Raw genomic sequence first — 26,634 nt, forward strand, 5'->3', positions numbered from 1 at the left:
GCTATAATGATTGATTTCACCTACAAACCTAATATTGTTTCCTTTTAACATTGAGTCCTTCAAGTTGATGCATATAGGTAGCCTATTTAAACTCACTACGTAAATTTTGTTGTGTTAACTTTAGATTTCCTAATTTCCAAATCAAACAGAGCAACCATAACAAGTAAGACAAAAATAGAGTTATGCTCCACAACTTTTGAGAAACTTAATTTAAGTATGCATTATTTGTTTGATCTTAAAGTTTCGCAACCAAACATGTCTTGTACCTGACATCCCTAATTCCTTAGATTTTCCAATCCCTTAGATTTCTTCGTTTTTCTGAATTATAAAAACTCCTCTTTCTTTGGTGATTTAAGATTAGTACACCATAATTCATTTAGACCTAGCTTGGTTTCAAAGTTAATCAGATTAAAACCATTTCACTTGATTTCACATTATATGTACGAATAGAGTCTCTGCATATCCAAATGGTCAAAACAAAACCATCTCATTATTTCACATAATTTCACTACTGTGTATAAAGTGAACATAACATGGGTTCTAATATCCAGTAATATATTTTACATGAAAAGGGAAAAATGAAATAATAAAGCTAGTGTGTCGCCCCAGTTTTATCACTAGGGTTGACCACTTAGTTTTTTTTTTTTTTTTTTTTTTTTTTTTTTTTACTTAATGATTAAAAAAGTGATTATTAGTGATTTTGTATATTTTTTTCTTAATGATTAAGGTTGTAAAAAAAATATTTAAAAAAAAAAAAAAAATTCAAATGCATTAGGCGACACGCCCAATGATACGTGCTAGACAATAGCCTAGCAGTACTCAAAACAAAAATCCAACGCATGAATATATATCGGATAATTGGTATTTCATAAACTTTTTTGACAAATCAAATAATTTAATAAAATTAGAATAAGCTAACATTAAGACGTTTCACATATAATATTCCTAATTATAATGGTAATACTATTTATGCGTGGGGCTTAGACATTTATATATTATTAATTGCTATTAGTTAATTTAAAATATATTTATATATAATCTTCAATTATTACAAACACTATGTAATAATTGATGGGACCCACCGCTATTAAATTTCTAAAAAAAATTAAAACTATCTCATCTCACTTCTACAACTAAACACACAAACTTTTAAAAATTAACTCATCCCATCTCATCTCAATTCAAAAATCTCTTAACTATTTATAAATCATTTAAGCTCATCTCATAATAATTCACTATCCAAATCTAGTCTTAATATATACTTCTTTTCACTAGGTAAAGGACAACAAAAAATTTCAGACAACAAAATGGGAGATAACAAAAAAATCTTCAAACTAGAATAATTAACAACAAACTTTTAATTCGATACATTTAATGGAGTATAGTTCAACTCTACGCTATACTCTTTTCAATATTTAGTCATCTATAGGTCCCATGAACTTAATATGACTATGATACAAGGGTACGCGGTCTAATTTTCAAAACACAGTGAAAATAAGAAAACATCAAACGAAAAGGCATCCCTTACAATACCTTGCAATTGCTATACCAATATTTCTCCAACTTATCCAAAAAACTTTAGGTTGTCCCTTAAAGATATTTAAGAAAGGAAGTCGAATAGTAAACCAAACTTGAGCAGAACTTTAAAATAAACCAAACTCAACATCTATTGATTATGCAATATGATCTGTATATGAGAAACACAAAGCATACATATGTTGATCAACATATAGTCCAGCAAATTTTGAACAAATAGCTAAATAAAGGCAAAAGTATAAAACAAAGCAAATTAAAGTATATCAACAACATCAGCCAAAAGTAGAGTAATGTAATTCAATAAAAGAAAATGGTTGCGAGTCTTGTACTCTATGTAGATAATTCTCTCTGATTTGAACAGCTTCTATTAACCTTCTTTATGAGATGTCAAAAACATAATTATGTTCAATAAAATAATAGTCATATACATGCATATGATGAAATAATGCATGAAAAACGAAAATCAAATAAATAATAAAGGAGGATACTAAACAATTGTTAAACCGCATCTATAAAATAATAAAAAATACATTCTCCAATAGGAACTATAGGACATTTTGTAGTAATTATTTTGTTCCTAAATTGAAACCCAAATTGAATATAACAAAAATATGTGACCAACAATCTCCCTTTGAAAAAGGTGACCAATCTTTGTTGATATTGTGCCATTAATACATTGATGTTTGGCCTTAAAGTGTCACGTCCAAACCAAACAACCTTTCATAGTCTCAACAAATGAACTAACAAGTTCATATATAACTTTCCAAAACTTTTTCAATGTAATTATACCAAACAGAAAACTACTCATTCACCCATGTTTACAGCGGCCAACTCACTTTATCTACTCCATGGACAAGTACGTGACTAAGTTACAACTAACTACATAAACAAAATTGTAAAATCTGTTTTCAAATTAATGCAAATTGAAATTGTAAAATGCTGCTACAAATTTGTATGGCCAATAAGATCATACATAAAAATTCTAATGCAATCAATTGAATGGAGCATAAATTGAAGTTAATGGAAACCAGCAAGAAAATATATATAATTAAACAAAACGTTGTCACATCATAAATCAAACCTAAAAACAATAAAGTGTCTAACAAATCGGCATGGTGATATTGTGGGTGTGTGTGTGGGTATAAAGTGCATAGGTGATAGACGTTGGCGGGAGGAGCTAAACTAAGGGAGAGTGAAAGAGAGAAGACTGATAGATAGAGAGAAAAGGAAAAAGGCAGAGAGAGAGAGACTAATTATTGTGATGATGCGATAGTATACAGTTCGTATGAGGAGGTGTTGCCCAGATAACTAACACAAGAGGGGGGTGAATTGAGTTGTATTAAAAAAATAACAATTATAAATCAAATATATAATATAAAATATAAACAAAATATGAAATAACAATAAATATAAAGAGTAAGGGTAAGAGAGAAGCAAACTCAGTATGTTAACGAGGTTCGGCCCCACTGCCTACGTCCTAGCCTCAAGCTACCCCTTGAGAATTCCCAAATTCACTATTCAACCTCTTTCAGGTGGAGATAGAAACCTATTACACCTTTGAACAACACCGCTACAAAGGATCCGTGTAGAACACCCTCTACACTTGCAATCACCTTACACGTGGTGATTCAACTATTCCCCATGTAGAATACTTTCTACACGCACAAGGGTTATACACACCCTTTTTCTGATACAAAAGCTGATAGTGGGTAGGTTATCAGAAAACACTCCTCAATGAGTGAAATAAGAACAATACAACGCAAACTATATTTCTCAAAATGAATAAGGATTAAGGCTCAATGTTTAGAGAAGAGAGAATAAAAGCTTTGAATGAATGTTGTATGCTCTTGGTATTGTGAATGTGAAGCTCTCAAATGATCTATTTATAGGCATATGAGACTTCATATTCAAATTTAAAAAGATTCACATGTCAAAGACAACATCATTCATTTTTTCAAAAAATTCAAATAAAAGGTTCTTCTTTTTCAATTGTCAAAGACAACATCATTCACTTTTTCAAAAAAATCAAACCTAATCTTTTACTTTTGGCATATGACAAAATGAGCACACTTTCCTTTTCAAAAATTCAAACATAATCTTTTACTTTTTGCATATGACAAAAGGAGCACATTTTCCTTTTCAAAAAATTCAAACCTAATCTTTTACTTTTTGTATAAGTCTAAAAAAACATCAATCACTTTTGAAAATATTCAAATAAAACATGCACATGTGAAAGATGGCAATCAATTATCTTTAATATTTTCAAAGTTCAACCCTTTAATCAAGGCATGCACATGCAAAAGATGACAATCAATCATCTTTCAAAATTTTCAAATTTAATTTTCAAAAATATTCATGCACATGTGAAAAATGTATTTTAATGGTTTATGATAAAATATTAATTTTGAGCATTAATCCTAATTTTGAATTTTAAGAGATTTACAACATTACTCTATAACTTTAATGTGAACTTGTTTCCTTCTTGCTCATGCTTGATTCTTTGATGTGCTTGATTCCATTGTGTTAACAACTTGAGCTTGAAACTCTCTTATTCTTTGAATTCATTTGTTATCATCAAAATCCATGTATAGATTTATAATCACATGAAACTTGAAACCTTGAGTTCAACAATCTCCCCCTTTTTGATGATGACAAATACTTGATAGAACTTGAAACCTGTATTAATACTTAAGCTCCCCCTGAAAATATGCGTTAGTTTTTCAAGCAAAAGTATAAATATAATTCCAAGCATATATAACAAGTTTAGCAATTTAAACAATGTTAATGTTATAGTTTAAAAATTCTCCCCCTTTCGGCATCATTAAAAAGGATCGGCAGCAAGTAAATGGATTAAAGAAAACGATGCGTTTAATAGTCACTGTAGATAATTGAAAAATGAGTCGTCCGTGACCCGACAAATGCTGCAAAGATTCGAGGCCTAACTCTATGAATTTAGTGTGGCTAGAGATTTAAACAATCGCCTGATGTTGTTGACAAACGTGATTGAAAGCTTTGAGTTGCTATAAAAAATGATCATTTTCATCTATCGGATGCCAAAAAAATAATTGCTTCTTGACCTGAGTTCTGTTTTACCACAACGATAGAATGGCTGAGCAATTCTCTTCTACTAATGTTCCAGACTTGAATCAGGAACCCTTGACGCATCAATCATCAATCTTCTCTTCTGAGGCCGTCAATACCATGATAGGAGCAATGAACCGTTTTTCTAGTAAGGCTGATTATGAGATTATTGCAGAATCAAGAATGCTCAATAGTCAATATGCTGCCTCTGTTACGATCTTGTCTCGAAGGTTAATGGCGAGGGTGAGTGAGATTGATCATCTTAACATGCAAATATCTGAGTTACGACAGAAGCTTGCTAATAAGGATAGTGAGAATAAAATGCTAAAGCAAGAAAACCAAGAGTTGAAAAAATTTGCAGATTGGTATGCTCATGATTTGCAACCACGAATAGAGGAGCTGGAACGAGAAAAGGTTCAGATACAAGGTCAACATCGGCAGATAACAGCAGAGGTTCATCGTTTACTAGAAAAATAGGGACAATCTACTGTTAATCTTGCTGGCTTAGTAAGAAAACTTTTGACAATGTGTGTCCAGCATATCTTGTATTTCTTTTGACTAAATAAGATTTGAAGAGACAATAGTTTGTCTTATTCTTTATGCTATTTCTATAAAATCAGTCCTGAAATTCATCCAATTCGCATCAAGTTTTCATCTCATCTCTATAACTCATCTGCATTCTTTCAGCATTCTCGTTTTAAGCCTTCTATTCTTTTCTCAATGGCTCATTCTTCTAACATTTCTCTAGATTCATCCATGAGGCATTCTGCATCTCAACCTCCTGTCCTTTCTACAGCTGCCATTGGTGCCATGTTGCAGCAAGAAAATAATAATCTGATTAATAAGTCAGATTCTGATGCTATTTATGACTTGGTGAGTCTTGGGACTCGCTACTCTTCCTCTATTTTTGTTTTTTCTCAGCGGCTACAAGCCAAAAATCATAAAGTTGAAAAGCTCAAAGAACAAATTGTTATATTTCAACGAATTGTTCAAGAGTCTCACACAAGGGAAGGAATCATTCGGCAGAAGAATAAACAGTTGAAATCTTTATTAGATTCTTCATTCCGCTTGCCGGTTCCCATGGATAAGAATGACATGATTTTGTATGAAGAGAATAAGCGTCTCAAACATGAGGCTAAGAATCTCAAGTTTATGTAAAAGTATTTAAAAAATCTATTTCTATTTTTATTGACTCTAGTCTATCTTTTAAGAGATATTCATAGCATGCATCATACCTATTTCTCTTCTGATCATACATAATCTATCTTCTGGTAAAGGCTTTGTGAAAATATCTGCTAACTGATCGTGTGTGTTTGTAAATTCTAGTACTATATCGCCTTTCTGCACATGATCTCGAAGAAAATGATATCTTATTTCAATATGCTTAGTTCTATAATGTTGTATTGGGTTCTTTGAAAGATTTATAGCACTTGTATTATCACATTTGATTGGAATGTGATTATACTTGAGTTTAAAATCTTCAAGTTGTTGCTTCATGTAGAGAACTTGAGCACAACAACTACCCGCAACAACATATTCTGCCTCAGCAGTAGATAGTGCAACAGAATTTTATTTTTTACTAAACCAGAAACTAATGCATAACCTAAGAAATGACATGCTCCACTAGTGCTTTTTCGATCTATTTTACAGCCAGCATAATCTGCATCTGTGTAACTGATTAGATTGAAAGATATGTGCTTAGGGTACCATAACCCTAGGTTAATTGTACCACTAAGATATCTAAAAATGCGCTTAGCTGCAATTAAATGTGATTCTTTTGGAGATAATTGAAAGCGTGCACATAAGCACACACTAAATATAATATCTGGTCTACTAGCTGTTAAATATAATAAGTTACCAATCATAACTCGAGATATCTTCGAGTCAACTGGCTTACCGGATTCATCTTTATCAAGTTTAGTTGATGGGCTCATTGGTGTTCCAATTTCCTTAGCATTTTCCATCTCAAACTTCTTCAGTAATTCCTTAATATATTTTGATTGATTGACGAATGTCCCACTTTTTGCTTGCTTAATTTGCAATCCGAGAAAGAATATAAGTTCTCCCATCATGTTCATCTCAAATTCTTCCTGCATAGTCTTAGCAAAAACTTGACACATATTTTCATTAGTAGCACCGAATATTATATCATCAACATAAATCTGAATCAAAAAAATATCATCATTTTCATATTTAATGAAAAGAGTTGTGTTGATTTTTCCTCTTGAAAAACTTTTTTCAATCAAGAAACCACTAAGTCTTTCGTACCAAGCTCTAGGAGCTTGTTTAAGTCCATATAATACTTTTGTGAGTTTGAAAACATGATTTGGGAAAATATGATTTTCAAAACTTGGAGGTTGCTCAACATATACTTCTTCATTTATAAAACCATTTAAGAAAGCACTTTTAACATCCATTTGAAAAAGTTTGAAATCTTTATAACAAGCATATGCAAGTAGCATTCGAATAGCTTCTAATCTTGCGACAAGTGCATATGTCTCATCATAATCGATTCCTTCTTCTTGATTAAAACCTTGGGCTACAAGTCGAGCCTTATTTCTAGTAATGACTCCGGACTCATCTTTCTTGTTTCTAAAAACCCATTTTGTTCCAATAATAGTATGATTTTTGGGTCTAAGAACAAGTGTCCAAACATCATTTCTTTCAAATTGATTCAACTTTTCTTGCATAGCTAGAATCCAAGATTCATCAAGAAGTGCGTCATCAATATTTTTGGGTTCAATTTGAGATAGAAAAGCAGTATCATTGCAAATATTTCTAAGAGATGATCGAGTACTTACACCTTGTGAAGGTTCTCCCAAAATTTGTTCCACTGGATGATCTTTCACAAATTTCCATTGTTTGGTTGCATCTTGTATTAAATTTTGATGATCTTTCCTGATGGCTCCATGTTGAACTTCCTATATTGTTTTCTCTTTGTTGAGATTGAGACTTTCCGTATTATTTATACCTCATGTTTCTTCATCAATAGATTTCTTGGAGAGTGAAGAATTAGATTCATCAAATACTACATGCATAGATTCTTGTACAGTCAAAGTCTTTTTATTGAATACTCTATAAGCTTTACTATTAGTAGAATACCCGAGAAAGATACCTTGATCAGATTTTGCATCAAACTTGTCTAAATTATCCCTGTCATTCAAAATAAAATATTTGCATCTAAATACATGAAAGTAACCAATGTTGGGCTTTTTTTCATTCCAAAGCTCATAGGGGGTTTTATCTAACTTAAACCTTACCATAACTCTATTTATAACATAACATGCAGTACTTACCGCTTCAGCCAAAAAATAACTAGGCAAGTTGTTCTCATTGAGCATTGTTCTTGCCATCTCTTGAAGAGATCTATTTTTCCTCTCTACTATCCCATTTTGTTGAGGAGTTCGAGGAGCATAAAAATTATGCACAAAACCATTTTCATCACAAAATGTTTCAATATTTTTATTAACAAACTCTTTTCCCCTATCACTTCGGATACTTGAAATAGTATAGTCATTTTCATTTTGAATTCTCTTGCATAACTTGGTAAAGGCATTATGTGCCTCATCTTTATAAGCAAGAAAGATGACCCAAGTATATCTAGAGAAATCATCAACAATAACAAATGCATAATATTTTCCTCCTAAACTTGCAACTCTATTTGGTCCAAAAAGATCCATGTGTATCAGTTGCAATGGTCTAGTAGTGGAAATATGTTTCTTAGTTTTAAAAGAAGTTTTTGTTTGTTTACCAAATTGACATGCATCACAAATTTTGTCTTTAAGAAAATTTATTTTTGGTAAACCTCTCACAAGATCATTTTTTGAAAGTTTGAAAATAAGTTCCATATTGGCATGACCTAATCTTCTATGCCATAGCCAACTAGTTTCATTTTGATCTGAAAAGCAAATAGCATCTTGTGAGGTAATTTCTTCAAAATCGATTGTATAAACATTATTGTTTCTAAAAGCAATAAAACAAATATTACAATCATGATCATTCAAAATAATGCATTTTTTCATTTTGAAAGTAACTGTAAATCCTTTATCACATAATTGATTTATGCTCAAAAGATTATGTTTTAAACCTTCAACAAGTAGAACGTCTTCAATTATGAGAGAAGATTCATTACCAATTTTACCTATTCCTACGATCTTCCCTTTCGAGTTGTCTCCAAATGTCACGTGTCCTTCTTCTTTAGATCTAAAATCAAAGAACTTAGTCTTGTGTCCCGTCATATGTCTTGAACATCCACTATCTAAAAACCATTTGTTTTTGCTTGTGGAAGACTTCATGCATACCTATAAAAATAATTAAAATGATTTTTCTTGGTACCCAAGTTCTTTGGGTCCTTTATTTATTAGAATTAGAAGAAACAAGATTTTTAGGTACTCATATGGCCCTAATAGTCATTGTATGATTTCTTCTAATAGGACAAGTATGATAATTATGACCATTTCTATTACAAAAATTGCAAATAGCATGTGACATATATGAAAAACTTGAATGATTATAATAATATCATTTTTTATCAAAATTATTTTTATGAAAAGAATTTTGAATATTAGTCTTTGATGTAGAATGATTATCAAAGAAATTTTTATAAGATTTGTATTTTTGTTTTGGCATATGTCGCAAACCTGCCTTGTCAAAAACACATCTTTGACTACCAAGAAGTTTTTCAAAATTTCTTTTTTCATTCGTAAAGTTTTCAACAATATTTTCTAAATCGGTTTTCTTCTTATTCAATTCAAGATTTTCATCTTTCAAAATGATACTTTCTTTTCTTAAAATTTCAATTTCATTTGTTAAAGAAAAATTTTTCTTTTTCAAAACAGTATATTTGATACCCAATTTTTCAAATTCCTCATAAACCTCTTCTAAAACATTTTGCAATTTCTCATATGAAGGATTTTCAATATTATCAAGATTTGTTACCTCAATGTCATCTTTAGCCATAAGACAAAGATTTGCTGATTCTTCATTGCTTGCTTCACTATCTGAGCTACTTGAATCATCATCTCATGTAGTTTTCATTGCTTTCTTGCCCTTGTTTCAATCTTTTTTTAGCAGAGGACAATCTGGCTTGATATAACCAGGTTTATTGCATTTATAACAAATTAAAGTGTCATTTTTATCTGAATCTTTCTTGGAAAACCTTTTGAAGGATTTCCTCGGAGGAGTTCTATTTTTTTTCAAGAACCTCTGAATTCTTCTTGTTATCATCGCAACTTTTTCATTTTTATCGTCATTTTCCTCATGTTCATCACTTTCACTTTCATGAGGAACAGCTTTAAGCGCTAAGCTCTTCTTTAGCTTTCCTTCTTCTTCTCCTCTTTTCAATGTGTACTCGTGGGTGATAAGTGACCCGATGAGTTCATTGACTTCGAACTTCTTGAGGTCTCTAGCTTCAAGAATCGCTGTAACTTTTGATTCCCAACGTTTTGGTAAAGAGCTGAGAATTTTTCTTACTATCTCCACCTTGGAATAAACTTTGCCAAGAGCTGTCAAGCTGTTTATGATGTTAGTAAAACGAGTGTGCATACTAGAAATAGATTCATCATCATTCATCTTAAACATTTCATATTCATGAGTAAGAATATAAATTTTTGATTTCTTGACTTGCGAAGTTCCTTCATAAGTTACTTCTAAGTTATCACAAATTTCCTTTGCCGTAGCGCAATTCATTATTCTATTAAATTCATTTCCATTAAGAGCATTATATAATAAATTCATAGCAGTTAAATTTAAAGTATAAAGTCTATCGTCTTCACGATCAAACTCTTCTTCTTCCTTTTTGACCTTTACTCCATCAACCACTTTTGTTGGAATATAAGGTTCATTTACAATACATTTCCAGATTTCTCTACCTTGAGCTTGAAGAAATATTCTCATTCTAACTTTCCAGAATGAGTAATTATCTCCACAAAAGAGTTGAGGCCGACTGCTAGATTGACCTTCACCAAATGAAGCTGCAATGTTAGCCATAAGATCTTAACTCAAAAGATAGTTAATCTTATAATAGAGCTCTTAGCTCTGATACCAATTGTTGCCTAGATGACTAACACAAGAAGGGGGGTGAATTGAGTTGTATTAAAAAAATAACAATTATAAATCAAATATATAATATAAAATATAAACAAAATATGAAATAACAATAAATATAAAGAGTAAGGGTAAGAGAGAAGCAAACTCAGTATGTTAATGAGGTTCGGCCCCACTGCCTACGTCCTCGCCCCAAGCTACCCCTTGAGGATTCTCAAATTCACTATTCAACCTCATTCAGGTGGAGATAGAAACCTATTACACCTTTGAACAACACCGCTACAAAGGATCCGTGTAGAATACCCTCTACACTTGCAATAACCTTACACGTGGTGATTCAACTATTCCCCGTGTAGAATACTTTCTACATGCACGAGGGTTATACACACCTTTTTTCTGATACAAAAGCTGATAGTGGGTAGGTTATCAGAAAACACTCCTCAATGAGTGAAATAAGAATAATACAACGCAAACTATATTTTTCAAAATAAATCAGGATTAAGACTCAATGCTTAAATAAGAGAGAATGAAAGCTTTGAATGAATGTTGTATACTCTTGGTATTGTGAATGTGAAGCTCTCAAATGATCTATTTATAGGCATATGAGATTTCATATTCAAATTTAAAAAGATTCACATGTCAAAGACAAAATCATTCATTTTTTTCAAAAAATTCAAATAAAAGGTTCTTCTTTTTCAATTGTCAAAGACAACATCATTCACTTTTTCAAAAAAATCAAACCTAATCTTTTACTTTTGGCATATGACAAAATAAGCACACTTTCCTTTTCAAAAAATTCAAACCTAATCTTTTACTTTTTGCATATGACAAAATGAGCATACTTTCCTTTTCAAAAAATTTAAACCTAATCTTTTACTTTTTGTATAAGTCTAAAAAAGTATCAATCACTTTTGAAAATATTCAAATAAAATATGCACATATGAAATATGATAATCAATTATCTTTAATATTTTCAAAGTTCAACCATTTAATCAAGGCATGCACGTGCAAAAGATGACAATAAATCATCTTTCAAAATTTTCAAATTTAATTTTCAAAAATATTCATGCACATGTGGAAAATGTATTTTAATGGTTTATGATAAAATATTAATTTTGAGCATTAATCCTAATTTCGAATTTTAAAAGATTTACAACATTACTCTATAACTTTAATGTGAACTTGTTTCCTTTTTGCTCATGCTTGGTTCTTTGATGTACTTGATTCCATTGTGTGAACAACTTGAGCTTGAAATTCCCTTATTCTTTGAATTCATTTGTTATTATCAAAATCCATGTGTAGATTTATAATCACATGAAACTTGAAACCTTGAGTTCAACAGGAGTGACAACAAAAAAATTACATGAAAGAGAGAGTAAGGTGACCACACGAGGTACAGGGAGAAATATTTAGAAGAGAATGTAGCACAATTTTATACCGTGACCTTTTGCGGCCATTTATAGTCCTCACAGTTAGAGGAGAAGTATGAAGTATTACATTTAGCAACAACCTAAACTTATAGTAAAAAGCCAAATAAGCAATGGAAAAAATACTTATCACCCAATATTTGTCACCATAAATGAGACAATAGAAATGCAAATTATTGATCTTCTACGACGAATAATAATGTCGACGAAAAAGAATTGGCCGCAAAAAATCATATATCTTTTAGTTTTCTTCATTCATGCGAAATTTATCAAATTTGCTTATACAATTTTATATAGTTATATGTTTTGAATTGAATGTCTAGCACTATTACTGCCTAGTCTTGTATGGCTTGAAGGTAACAAAAATCATTCTTTTACTTTAAAGAGTAAAACCGCTTTTCTCAAATGATTATCAACAAATATAATAAATTAACATTTTCATGATCAAAATAATAATAGACAATTAGGACATCCAAAGTGCTCAAAAAAATAAAAATTTCTTTAAATCTAAATTCCATAGTAGTAAGAGAAATCCATGAGAAAAACTCATTTATCATTGCTAATCACTCCTCCTCTACTTATACCTAGATTTCCTAACGAGCACCGATCTACATTGAGTTTGACTGTTCCCCCTTATGATTTGAGCCAATACAACAATTTGAAAGTGATTTTAGTGATTTTTAGTTTTGGCATGCCTGTTACTAAATGATGAACATGTTCACTATAAAGATAGAAGACACCGACTTTAATTTAGACACCACTGCAGCCAATATTCCTTTGATTTGGAAACACACAGCTTCCTTATTCTCCTTTTTCTCCTCCATGTGTGCCTTGTATTGTCTCATTCATAGGCACCAACTAATAATTTGTGCTAAGATGCCAATCATTATACCTACTTGAGAGGATTTATCAGACCACAATATAACTTGCTCTCTCCAACCTTGACCAGGGGAAATTCTCAGTCCAAGAATGCCCCCAAAATGATTCTATACACTTATTAGTATCACTCCATGTTAAGGATGTGGTCAAAGGTCTTAATATTAGGAATGGAGCAGTAATTACATTTTGAGATAAGAGTTATCTGAATATAGGGGCACTACATGATTGGTCAAGGAATATGTTCCCTTCCTTGACCAATCATGAAGTTCCCATAGACACCTCTAGCAGTATTGCTGGAATCAATCTCCATATGCTTGTTACATTCTTAGAGGGGACCATGTTATTCCCTCGATTTTCTTTCATGTATTTTGCTCGAAAAAAATTAGACGAAATTGAGTTTTCATACATTACTTTTTATGCTAACTTCATATATAATACATTTTTCACCTCTAGTAAGTCTTTTATATCCAAGCCTAACTCCTCCATAGGTTTACAAGCCTTCTCCCAAGTCACTCATTTTTTCTTTTTGGCTCTTTGCTGATTCCCTATAAAAGAATGAATAGGACATTGTAGAGATCTTATTCATTATTATCTTAGCAACATTTAGAATTGACAACAAATGCATCAACATACTAGACATGCCATGTCATATGAGAATGAGTTTACCACCATTGGATGGTAGACAACCCTTCCAAGCCTCTAATTCTCTCCTAGTTTTGGGAGCACTGGCTTTAATGTACTTACTAGTAGCTTGCCACTATGAATCGGAGCACCTAGATACATGTAAGGAAACTTTGCTTTTGAGAAACCCAGTGCATTCAGCCCAATCATTTTTCTGGACACTGTAGCTTTAATAGGAAAGAAGACAATTGATTTCTCCTTATTAATCAATTGCCCCAATATAGACATATACTTTTTCATCACATCCCCAAGGGCTTGTAAAGATGATTGAGATCCATTAGAGAATACTAGCGAGTCATTTGGACGCATCAAATGTGTAACCAAATGATAGCCTTATGAACCTTGGAAGGCACCAATAGACCCTCCCTAAAGACTAAAGAAATGGACTAAGAAAATGGAGGATTTTTGTGACCAAAAAAATGGAGGATTTTTGTAATGGGCTATGCCATCCAAACATTCTCTTTTACGCTTAGTCTCAATAAGAATGACCAGTGTGTGCCTTTTTTCTTTCAACCAATGGTAAAATTCTAGAACTGTTTGAGGGTTTCCAAGCCCTCGATAGTTCTAGCTCATTAGATTCATAATCGTTAGTAGGGTTTATGAGCAGCCACTGCTAATTCAGTTTGTTGTTGGGTCCCTACAGACTTATAAGTCATTTTTTCAGTTAAAAGAGAAGGTTGAGGTAGCACCTACCTAATCAGAGCTTACTCTTTTCTATTGGGGCAATAGGATCCATCATCATTGACGAGGGATAGCTGGATTTTTTAGTCATTGGCTGACTTTGTGCTCTTCTTTTCTAGCTTGATAATTTTCTTTTTTGTTCCATGTGCTTAATAGGTTAACTTGAGTTGAGGCTTTGTCATGTGGTGTGTGGTTGTCATGAATAAGCTACAAGATATAGGTTGTGGGGCCTGATTGCATAAGATTATGCATATTCAGATTCCCTCATTCCTTTATGATATCAGGATTCAAAATGTTTGAGGCAAAGATATATTGCTCTCCTATTTTGGTTATAGTATTGTGATCCAATATATTTGCACCCTTTTCAGCAAAGACATAATCTAATTCTTTCCTTTCCATTTTCTTTTATTGCCCTTCCCTTCTATGACTCTGATGAGTTTTTTTCCATTCCAACATTCCTTGATTATCTTCGTGGGGATCATTACAAGTCAACTCTGAAATTGTGGTATGTTATGTCTCCTTTCCTTTTTTTGTGCCATCATAAGGATCATCGCTAAAGATTCTCGAACAGTATTCAATAGCCTATATCTCATAATTTTATAACTTTGTATTCACATGGTTTATGACATGATGGTTATAGTCAAAAAAGTATGCCATTTTATTGACTATACATTTATCAAATTTAAGTATATTAAGTGGATGAAATATAGGAAATATATAAATGTCAGTTTAATAATCCTCTTGATGGATAGATGTGTATTAAAAAAATTCAAACTAAATGAATTTATAAGATAAAGTCTAAATTCATGTTCATTAAAGTATATGAATTTAATCTAAGGTATTTATAATATAATTATAGTATATTATATTTTTCCTAATTCTATAAATGATATACCACTATATCATATAATAAGATATTAACATAAATTTATAGTCTCTGTAATTTAAATAATAAATTATTATTTATATAATATCAAAAATATAATTTATTAACCCTTTAAATTCCACTGCAAAGGTATGTCATGACCATATTGATGTTGGAAGATTTATCAATTTTACTGCAAAGATATGTGATAACCCAGGCCCAAGGGTCATTTAATCGAGGCCCAAAATATAAGTCCAATTTTTTGGCCCAAATCCTAGCCCATATACCCCTAGGCGTAAACTCATTTTCTTCTCTCCTCTCTCTGCCATTAAACCCGCCGTCTACAATGGCCCTACATCTCCTCTTCGTCCCTTCCTCCCGCCGCCGCTCTCCACACACGACGCCAAGCCTCGCCGACGGCCGCCACCGTAGCCCTTCCATCACCTATAAGCTCCTTCGCACCCATCGCACTCCCTCTCTGTTTCTCTCTTTCTTTCTTTCTTTCTTTCTCGGTAGCCAATCCAGGGACGCCGTAACTCCGTCGCCTCCCCGCCGTGCTAGTTCGACGGTGGCAGCGGTGAACACCCTCCCTCTCGCTTCCTCTCTCTATCCCAAAGGGCTCAAACCCATTTCGGTTTTAAAATCCCGAAACCGTGCCTCCCCATCCGGCTACTGTCTCTGTCGCGTCTCCTCTACTCGTCGGTCAGCTTTGCTCTCTCTCTACCCGTCTCCCAATTTTTCTCCCTTCAGTCTGTCTCCGTCACTCTCTGTCTTTCTTATTCTCTCTCTGTCACCTCTTCTCTCTCTCTTCCTCCTGGGATCTCCCCCACCCAGGCCACAGGCCACCGAACCCAAGCCCAGAAAATCTTCCCAAAGCTTCCTACCTTCAACCATACCACACACGGGGATAGCAAAGCCGTAGACTGCTGGCGTGGAGCTCGGAACACCGGCTATCTTCCAGAAACCTCCCTTGTGCTCGTTGGTAAGTGGTTCTGGACTAACATTAGAATAACTGTTGATTGAACTGAGAATTATGAATTGTGAACCGTACTCTGTTGTTGTAAACTGTGAACTGTGTACAGCCATGTGAACACGTGAATTGTGTAGTTCGGAAGGTGGCCGTGTCATGTGAGAAGTGATGGGGCAATGGTGTGGTTTGTGATGGGATAAACGTGTAGTTTTGTGACGTGCCGTGTGAAGTGATCTTTTGCTGTTTGCCCATTTAGATTTGTGACAATTGACTTATGGATATTGTGGTGTGATGTATTTTTAATTTTTGGTATTAATGATATTTAGAATCATTTACAATTATTTTTTCGCTGCAAATTAGTTGTACACTTATTTATTGTGCTTGTGAGCTCACACATTATCACAATGCGTTGGGGGTGTAGACCCATGCGGCCAACATCCCGGCATCATGGCTTCCGCCAAGTCACAAGCGGCTGCTGGGGGCGCCCCAAGATATTTCTGATGATGGTTGCTATGTTTTAACGTAAATTTGGTGCTTTTTGTGTGTATACCCATTTGCCTTAATTTCCGAGTCATATCTCACAAATTTATATGTAGCCCCTTCTAATCAGAACTAGCATAAAAAATTAATTAAGATCAATATAGAAAATTTGTTAAACTAAGAACCGTTGGTCTATGGAGCTGATTTCTGCGATTGCATTTATCTCAATATGTTTATATATAACTTATAAAAAAAAAAAAAAAGAAATCCACATATGATCATGCTGAGTTTCCATTCTTCGGTATTTTTTGTTTCAGATACCAAAACAGCAAAATGGCTCTTTTGCTACAGCCTTGGCCTCGACATTCTTGTTTTTCTGCCTGAAGTCTATCTTAGAATCTTGTGTGTAAAATACAAAGTGGAATGCAAGCTGCACAACTCAGCAATGTGGCATGAAAGAGCTCTCCCATCAAAACCCAAAACCATAAGAACCAGCCTATCCAAACTAGGAGACCTACTCGCAGTCGCATCCCTCACCAAAACTCTGTCCGAGTCTGGCACTCGTAATCTTGACCCTAGTTCCATTCCCCTCTCCGAGCCTCTTATCCTTCAGATCCTTGGCTCCAACTCTCTTCACCCCTCCAAGAAAATCGACTTCTTCAATTGGTGCAGGTTTTCTCTCAGGCCCAATTACAAGTACTCCACAACTGCCTACTCCCACATCCTCCGCACCGCATGCCGCACTAACCAGCTTCACGAGATTCCCCACCTATTGCGTTCCATGAAGGAAGATGGTGTCGTTGCAGATCCTGGGACTTTTAAGCTCTTACTCAATGCATTTATTCGCTCCGGTAAGATTGATTCAGCACTTGAGATTTTGGATCATATGGAGGAGGTGCAGTTGGGGACGACTACGAGCTTGGATCCCAACATGTATAACTTGGTTCTTGTGGCTTTGGTTAAGAAAAGCCAGGTGGGTTTGGCCATGTCCATCTTCTTTAAGCTTCTGGAAGGTTCAGATTTGTTGCCCAACTCTGTTGCCTGTAACGAACTACTTGTTGCTCTAAGGAAAGCAAACTTGAGGGTGGAATTCAAACGAGTCTTTCACAAACTTAGGGAAAAGAATGGATTTGAGTTTGATACTTGGGGTTACAATATATGCATTCATGCATTTGGCTGTTGGGGTGATTTGGCTACCTCTTTAGAGCTATTTAGAGAAATGAAGGAAAAGAGTTTGTGTGGTTCAGGATCATTAGGTCCGGACTTGTGCACCTATAATAGCTTAATTCACGTGCTATGCTTGGTTGGGAAGGTGAAAGATGCACTAATTGTGTGGGAGGAATTGAAAACATCTGGTCATGAGCTCGATAAGTTTACCTACCAAATAATTATTCAAGGGTGCTGTAAAGCCTATCGGATGGAGGATGCAACCAACATTTTTAGTGAGATGCAGTATAATGGGTTTAGCCCAGATACTATTGTGTATAGTTCACTCCTAGATGGGATGTTCAAGGCGAGGAAGGTCACGGAAGCCTGTCAATTGTTTGAGAAAATGGTTCAAGATGGGGTACGGGCCTCAAGTTGCACATATAACATTGTGATTGATGGTTTGTTTAGGAATGGGAGGGCTGAGGCTGGTTACTCTCTGTTTTGTGACTTGAAGAAGAAGGGTCAGTTTGTGGATGGTGTTACTTATAGCATTGTCGTGTTGCAACTTTGCAGGGAGGGCCTCCTTGAGGATGCACTAAGGTTGGTGGAAGAAATGGAAGACAGGGGCTTTGTTGTCGATTTAGTCACTGTGACATCGCTTTTGATTGGACTTCATAAGCATGGGCGGTGGGATTGGACAGAGAGGCTTATGAAGCACATTAGGGATGGCAATCTGGTTGCTAATGTTCTTAAATGGCAGGCCGATATGGAGGCTTCGATGAAAAATCCACAAAGAAAGAAGAAGGATTATACACCAATGTTCCCTTCCAAAGGCGACTTAGGTGAGATTTTGAGCTTAATAGGTTCTGCGGACGATACAGTGGACAATGAGTTTGTTTCAGATGACTCTGGAATCAAAGATAAGAGGACTTCATACACTGACAGTGATCAGTGGTCGTCATCTCCATACATGGATCAATTGGCCAACCAAATGAAGTCCACCGAGTATTTTTCTCAGCTTTTTTCATTATCTAGAGGGCAACGAGTTCAAGCCAAAGGAACATCCTCGTTTGATATGGATATGGTCAATACTTTCTTGTCTATATTTCTTGCCAAGGGAAAGCTGAGCTTAGCATGCAAATTGTTTGAGATTTTTACTGATATGGGTGTTGACCCTGTGAGTTACTCGTACAATTCTATTATGAGTTCATTTGTTAAGAAGGGTTATTTTAATGAGGCTTGGGGTGTCCTTAATGAAATGGGTGAGAATGTTTGCCCAGCAGACATAGCAACATACAATGTGATTATTCAAGGCTTAGGAAAGATGGGAAGAGCAGATCTAGCCAGTACTGTCCTTGATAAGCTAATTAAGCAGGGAGGATATCTTGATGTGGTCATGTACAACACACTGATTAATGCCCTTGGGAAGGCTGGTCGGATTGAGGAAGTAAACAAGCTTTTTGAGCAGATGAGGACTAGTGGAGTCAATGCTGATGTTGTCACTTTTAATACTCTTATTGAAGTTCATAGCAAGGCAGGTCGATTGAATGATGCATATAAATTCTTAAAAATGATGCTGGATGCAGGGTGCTTGCCTAACCATGTTACAGACACAACTTTAGATTTTCTGGGAAAAGAAATTGAGAAATTGAGATACCAAAAGGCATCAATCATGAACAACAAGAGTGATCCTTGATGAAAAATTTTGCGGGTAAGTTTGGTTGATGCAAGATCTGAAATGTTGCACCTTGCAAACAAATAGTTCTCTGAGCATTTAACTTAAGAGTTCTTGTATTAGTGTTCAACCCACAATTTGTTGATTTAGGTGCCACTTTAGCCCACTTTAGCATTTTCATGTACAATTAGGATAGGTATAAATTTATTATAAGTCAATAAAAAATTATACGTAGTATAATTGTAAATGGTGAAAATATAGTACTTATCTATCTTTTTCCCTGTGACATGCTCAGGTTATGCATAGTTTTGTTGGCCATGGGGATTCAATAAATGAAATCAGGACCCAGTCACTGAAACCATCACAGACAAGCAAATCAGTTCGTCTACGGAATATTCATACAATGAAGTCTTGAGCGTAGTAAGTGAAGAATAAAAAGAGTTGTCCTCACATTCTCTTGATAAAGTCACAAGGGGGAAACACCCTTTGGTTATTTATTGGTAATTTGATTTGTGGCCTATGATGCAAGATAAGGATTTTAAATGATTAGACTGGCGTTTTGTTGGTAGGACTTCCATCTTTCGGACATATATCTTATTGCAAGATGTGGAATGGACAACACAGTAAAGATCTGGTCAATGAAAGGTATGACATTACTGTTGTTATTCTTGTTAAAATTATTGTTAAAAAGAAAAAGAATAGAGAAATGTGATTATTGATAATCCTTTTACAAATGTGATTATGAACAAAATACATTAATAATTTTCAATGCTTTGTATTTGATTCATTCAGAAAATAAAGATTAGCTACTAATTCGGCCTTTGCATGGTGGAAGTAGCTAGCTAGGCTGATCTCACAACCCAATCACTTAAATTTAGGCTACGTTTGGGAAAACAACTGTTCTCAGATATTCTCAAATCATTTCACCACCATTCACTACCATTTTACTATTATTCTCGTAATATTTCACTATTATTTACAAACTAGTTCACTACTATTCACAAATATTAAGAGATACCCGCCCGAGTAAAACCGGTTACAACCTGGGCGGGTATTTGGTTTTAGCTTCACTTTTTTTTTTCTTTTTATATATAACTCGATTCGGAAAAAGACTGTTTAAAAAAAAAACCCCAGTTATCAATAACCGGTTAAATAACTGGATCCTTAATTGGATCCGGCCCTGGATATCGGAAAAAAATCCGGTCTGGATGCACACCCGTACTCTGTCTGTCTCATTTTTCATTAATGCTTCTCTAATTTGAAAATGCCTCTTGGTTTTTTATCCTTGTTGATTAATGTGTGGTTAAATTGTTCGTGTTTCTCTTCTGGTTTCTCTTCTTCAATAAAATGAAGGCAACACAGTTTTCATAAAAGGTTTCTGTACAATTACCAATCACATTTATCATTCAAAATTGTTTGACATGAATAACATATTTATTGGAATATTTATATTCGTATCATATTGTTATTAAAATTAGTCAATAAATTTATATTCTCTTTCTGTCACCTCTTCTCTCTCTCTTCCTCCTGGGATCTCCCCCACCCAGGCCATAGGCCACCCCCATCATAAAAAAAAAAAGCCCCAACCGCTCAGCCTCACTTTCCCCCTCTGAGTTGAACCCAAGCCCAGAAAATCTTCCCAAAGCTTCCAACCTTCAACCATACCACACATGGCGACAGCAAAGCCGTAGACTGCTGGCGTGGAGCTCGGAACATCGGCTTTCTTCCAGAAACCTCCCTTGTGCGCGGTGGTAAGTCGTTCTTGGACTAACATTAGAATAACTGTTGATTGAACTGAGAATTATGAATTGGGAACCGTACTTTGTTGTTGTAAACTGTGAACTGTGTACAGCCATGTGAACATGTAAATTGTGTAGTTTGTCAGGTGAGAAATGATGGGGCAAAGGTGTGGTTTGTGATGGAATAAAGGTGTAGTTTTGTGACATGTTGTTTGAAGTGATCTTCTTCTATTTGTCCTGTTTAGATAGTGCAAGTGTTTCATCTCAACTCATGATTACAACTTTTCTAAATTTTCACATAAAATATAATAAACAATTCAACTTTTTCAAATTCCAAAACTATTCCATGCCTTTTTGCAATCATGATATTCTTCCGCCACAAGAGAGAACTTTTAATAAAATTGGGTACTCATCCTTTTTTATTAGCAGAAAGATCAAAATAAGAACAGATGGTTGCTACATCGCAGAAGTTTTAGCTTCTAGATGAAGTTTGATAAAGAGCTAGTGACTCCGCACAAGCATTAATGACTAGACCTTGCACTAAGTAGCATTGATCATTTGAGCATACTTTGCACCTTCGTACACCATTATTAATTGTTCTCATCAAAGAGATCCCACCTTCCAACGTTGTAAGAAGGCCCTTGATCTTCAAAATTATATAAGATCTAATCCTACACATATTTGGTAAATCTTGCATATGACTCAGCTTTTTGCAATGCTCTGGAATGTGTTTGGTTGAGGAATAAAGTCTTCTGTTGTAATCCAATTTACATAGGATCAGAACCTGTATTATTTTCTCAAGTACTATATCTTACACCACAAGTGTTAGTACAGGTGTCAGGTGTGTGCAGTTTCAGCTACGGGAAGAAGCAAACTCTCCTTTTTTTTTTTTTTTTTTTCTTTTTTTCTCCTTTTTTTTTTTTTAATTTTTTTATTTTTTTTTATGGAAGAAGTCAGTGATTTCCAGTATCGGATTTCTATTCATCCTCTGAGGAAAGTTGTTTAATTTTGTCAAATGTCATAAATTTCTATCAACTTGGAGGCTGTTGACACAGAAAGTTTTGGATGCTTTGGGCTTCTCTAGTTTTGAGTTACTTTATGCTGGTACTGTAAAGTTGCATGCTTGCTTAATCTTTTTGATTGGATCCAATAGACTCCATCCATAACATGAGAAGTGGAGTATACTTTGACATGCAGAACTCGATTTCCTGTCTAGATGAGAAGTGGAGTCCCAATTCATCCTTAGCCTTAATCCTATTGATCTTTATTTTTTAATGAGTAGTGTTATATCCAGAAAGACATCCATAAAAAACTGAAGTGATTTAATGTGATACTAATCACGTCAGTTTATAAGTTTACTTTTGTGAAATTTTTTTATAGTTAAAGTATTTCTCTTCTTTAATTAGTTCTCAATCTAATCAAATTGGACCCAATTGTAAATTTTATACAAATTCATTCAATTACAAGTTAGTTCTTAATCCGATTTCTTCTAAGAATTTTATTACTTACAAATTAGCTTTTAAATACACTGCTTACTATTAGAATACATTTGTAGTAATAATAATAATAATAATAATAATAATAATAATAATAACTCATATCATCTTTTTTTTTTAATCATAGATAACGTGGCAAGTTATTATTGGCTCTTACCATAACTTTTCATTAGAGATATGTTTCTTTCAAGCCACTCAAGATATTCCTAGTACCTACCTTTTCTTTACATCACAAAACCATTAAGGGGAAGGATATTAACAGATACATGCTCTATTTAAGCATATTATTCTTTTTTTCCTTAATCTTATCATTCTTAGTCATATTTTAGATAAATTTATCATCAACTGCATGTTTAAATAATAAATCGCTTAAAATTTAACATATCAAATATAACATTTTATAGATTATAAAATTTAAAATGAAGAACATAATTTGTCACACCATAAAGGGTTTGTTTGAAAATAGATTTCATTTCATTTCATCTTCTTATAAAAAATAATTTAAATACAAAATTTTCAAATTAATCATTACAATTTTTCTAAATTTTTAAACAAAAATTATATTATAAAATTATATTCTAATAATATTTTAACTTTATAATATTTTTTATTAAATTTTTTCTCTTTTCTTTCTCAAAATTTTAAAAATACTCAATTTAAATGATCTCATTATTATTTATAAATTATCTTATAATTATTTATAAAATTTTATCTCGTCTCACTTTTCAAATCAGCATGATTCAATCTTTGTTTGAAGCACATTAAAAAAAATAAAAAATAAAAAATAAGAAACCTAAAAAGAAATAAGGATTAATTTTGATCCTAATCCGATTAGATTAAAATACTGTCGAAATCAGGTAGTTGATTGGATGTAATTAAATTAATTAAGCATGTTTTAAAAGGCTAACAGACCACGCGACCGTCCTACATTAATAAACTAAACTTTAGTTAGGAAAAGTAACCTCTCATGATTAATCATACATTCTTAAAAAATACAAAGCCTCTAATTCATTGACCTTTCTTACCCCCGAAAGCTCCAAAAGATAATGTTGGGAACTTTTCATCCCCACGTCTCCCAATTTTATAATTCTCCAAACAATAATTAACAAATTTTCAGTGGATAGGACACGTGTCATGACCAAGCTGAACCTTTTGTTAAATATAGTAGATGGTTAACACGTGTTGCATGTTGGACACGTGTCTTACCTCTGGCCACAGATGAACATGATGAAAAAACTTTTAATGCGGGTGGGTCCCAGTTTGAAAAATGTTTGCAGATGACTAGGCATCGGACCTTATCAGCCTTTTTTTTTCTTTTCTTTTTTCCTTTCTTCTGTTGAATTCAAAGATCTTTATCAAATATATCAACTACGGTATCATTAATTTAAAATTTTAATTTAAAAAATGCTATTATACTTATAATATATTTGCCTGATCATACGTATTGATATATCAACTATTAAAATAATTAAAATTTTAAAATTTTAATTAAAAAAATTGATAAAATAGGATGAATATTCAATAGTCAATACATTTAATATTGTACATAAAATTGTATTTACATGTAACACTAACTTTTAAATTTTATCATTCTTTCCAAATAATGTCATATTTTAAATAATTTTACACAAATGTGATTGAAAAAAAATGTGCATATATCAAATATTTATATATAATAAATCTGATTGAGATGATATATTAAATTATATTTTTGTAGTAATAATTTGTGAAACATGCAAGGTTGTTAATTACGATGCACATGTTGGCGGAAATGGCATGGGATCGTGAATAATCATATATCATGTGCATATATTAATTAGAAAAATGTCACATATACGAATAAATTATATAAAATAAATTTATAAACTGACGTGATTTCATGAAATTTGTTAAATTTATTTTACAATAAAAATAATTTTATACTTTAACGTATCATATTAAGTCAGTTTATATATTTATTTTTGTGTAATCTATTTTTGTCTAAAATATTTTTCTATTCATTTTATCAAATCTCTATTTATCTTGTGCATGAAAGTCAAAGACTTATTTATTATTTTACTCTTGAGTTTTTCAGATAATATAAAATATTTAGTAAATATTATAAGGTGTATTTTATCTGCCTTTTTTTTTTTTTTATTTAGGTCCTTAAATTTCAAAAAAAAAAAAAAAAAAAGAAAAAAGACGAGAGACAACATGATATGAGCCATTTTATTATTTAAGGTAATAAAACATTTTTATTATTAGATATAGTTTAGCTTTTTTTGTTTTTGCAATACCAACCGTACGTTTTGGATATGATTGACAATATTTGAAAAGAAATTAATGCAATAATTTGAAAAACAATATAATCTTTTCTTAAATTTGCTCATGCATGCCCATATTATATTATATACACGAAGACATTTAAGTAAACAAGTGTATTAAAATAAGAGAAATAATATTTATAGTCATTAATATATAAGAATTATGTATTTATTTTAAAATAAATAAATAAATATAGAGCCCACGTGGAAAAAAAAAGTTAATTTTTTAATAATGAACTCTACTTCTTTTTAAAATAACTGCATGGTATTTACACATTTTACGATTATATGTAATATTATTCGTATTATTATGAAATCCTAATTGCCACGTTGCTGAAAAAACCCTTCCATTATACCTCTTTTCCTGATTAAAAGGTTGGTCACAGGCATAGCCAGCCAAACCAACTTGGGGTGGCTTCAAACCCAACCTAGGGTGGACCTGTGAACCATAGCTTCAGCTTGGGGTGCGGTTGCGGCCACGATCGGTTTCTTAGTAGTTTTTTTTCTTTAGGGGCCTCCTCTCTCTGAGCCTGGGGATGATCATTAGCCATGTTTTCTGACCTTTTGTGCCATCCAAGGAAAAGAGAGGGTGATCCTTAGGATCTTCCTGAACTCGATCGAATAAAGATCAGTGTAAATCTTTCCATGGTTGTAGGGAAAATATATTTGTTGAAAAATAAATTTTACATTATTTATAAATAAAATTTTAGATATGTTTATAAAAAATGAATAATTCTTTCTTATTGAACCGATTTTATGAGATAAGTTAGATACATAAATTTCTTCATGATATCAGATTCTGTCACAAAAAAAATAGATGCCTATACTATTTATTTCGTGACAAAAATAATAAAAAAATATTAATCTATACATAAGAAAGGTTTTAATAAATAAATCTTATATTATCTATAAATAAAATTTTAAAACATATTTATAAAAAATAAACAACCTCTCTACCGAGGAGAAAGTCACGAGGTAACATTGTCCTCATTTTTTAATCTAACAAATACAAAGAAAAATAAATAAGAAGAGTATTTTATGAAGATAAGACTCGGAAAGGGTCGAAAAGTACAAAGACAAAATTTAGTCAATTAATGTTAATGTCAACAAAACAGTGGTTAGGCTGATGGATATTTTTCAAATTAATATTACTATTTATCATATTTTCCTTCAAGTATTATTTTCACTTATTTATTAATTATTTAATATTATATCATAACATGATGAAAATATTATATTTTAAAAAAAAATTACAATTATTACATTAAACATGTGGATCGACAATTTCCATGCAGACTTAACAATTTTTATAAATGAAATTTATATCTACCTTTTCACGAATCCCAACGTGCCACGTATACAGTGGATCCAAATTTCTGTACCTCAAGGGAAAAGGTAACTACCCCCAAAAGAGAAAAAAGACAATGCCCGGCGGCTCGCCAAGGAGTGATGGACACAACTTGGTTGCACCAAAGTCTCTGTGCGATGGGGAGTGAGACTCAGAATCAAAAATTGGGGAAAGAAAGGAGAGAAAATCTGGAGGCCACAAAAACTTGTGGCTGAGAATCAAACTCATGTGCTGACGTGGCATCCACCTCTTTGTTTAAACGGGATCGATAACGTGGAC

The 26,634-nt window shown here is 33.0% G+C and overlaps 1 protein-coding gene across 2 annotated transcripts; it reads left to right on the forward strand.

The window, feature by feature from the left end:
• Positions 1-15,499: 15,499 nt before the first annotated feature.
• LOC122282894 (pentatricopeptide repeat-containing protein At4g01570) lies at positions 15,500-22,404 on the forward strand. Of its 2 annotated transcripts, none has more exons than XM_043094954.1 (6): positions 15,500-16,177; positions 16,963-19,505; positions 19,765-19,889; positions 20,039-20,114; positions 20,262-21,220; positions 22,043-22,404. In XM_043094954.1, the coding sequence occupies exon 2, from the start codon at positions 17,091-17,093 to the stop codon at positions 19,488-19,490; it is 2,400 nt and encodes a 799-aa protein (XP_042950888.1). In that variant the 5' UTR covers positions 15,500-16,177; positions 16,963-17,090; the 3' UTR covers positions 19,491-19,505; positions 19,765-19,889; positions 20,039-20,114; positions 20,262-21,220; positions 22,043-22,404. The 2 variants fall into 2 exon arrangements, with proteins under 2 accessions (XP_042950888.1, XP_042950887.1); XM_043094953.1 differs by having other exon boundaries at positions 21,017-21,220.
• Positions 22,405-26,634: the final 4,230 nt, after the last annotated feature.

The sequence above is a fragment of the Carya illinoinensis genome, chromosome 11 (assembly GCF_018687715.1).
Source record: "Carya illinoinensis cultivar Pawnee chromosome 11, C.illinoinensisPawnee_v1, whole genome shotgun sequence".
Classification (NCBI taxonomy): domain Eukaryota; kingdom Viridiplantae; phylum Streptophyta; class Magnoliopsida; order Fagales; family Juglandaceae; genus Carya; species Carya illinoinensis.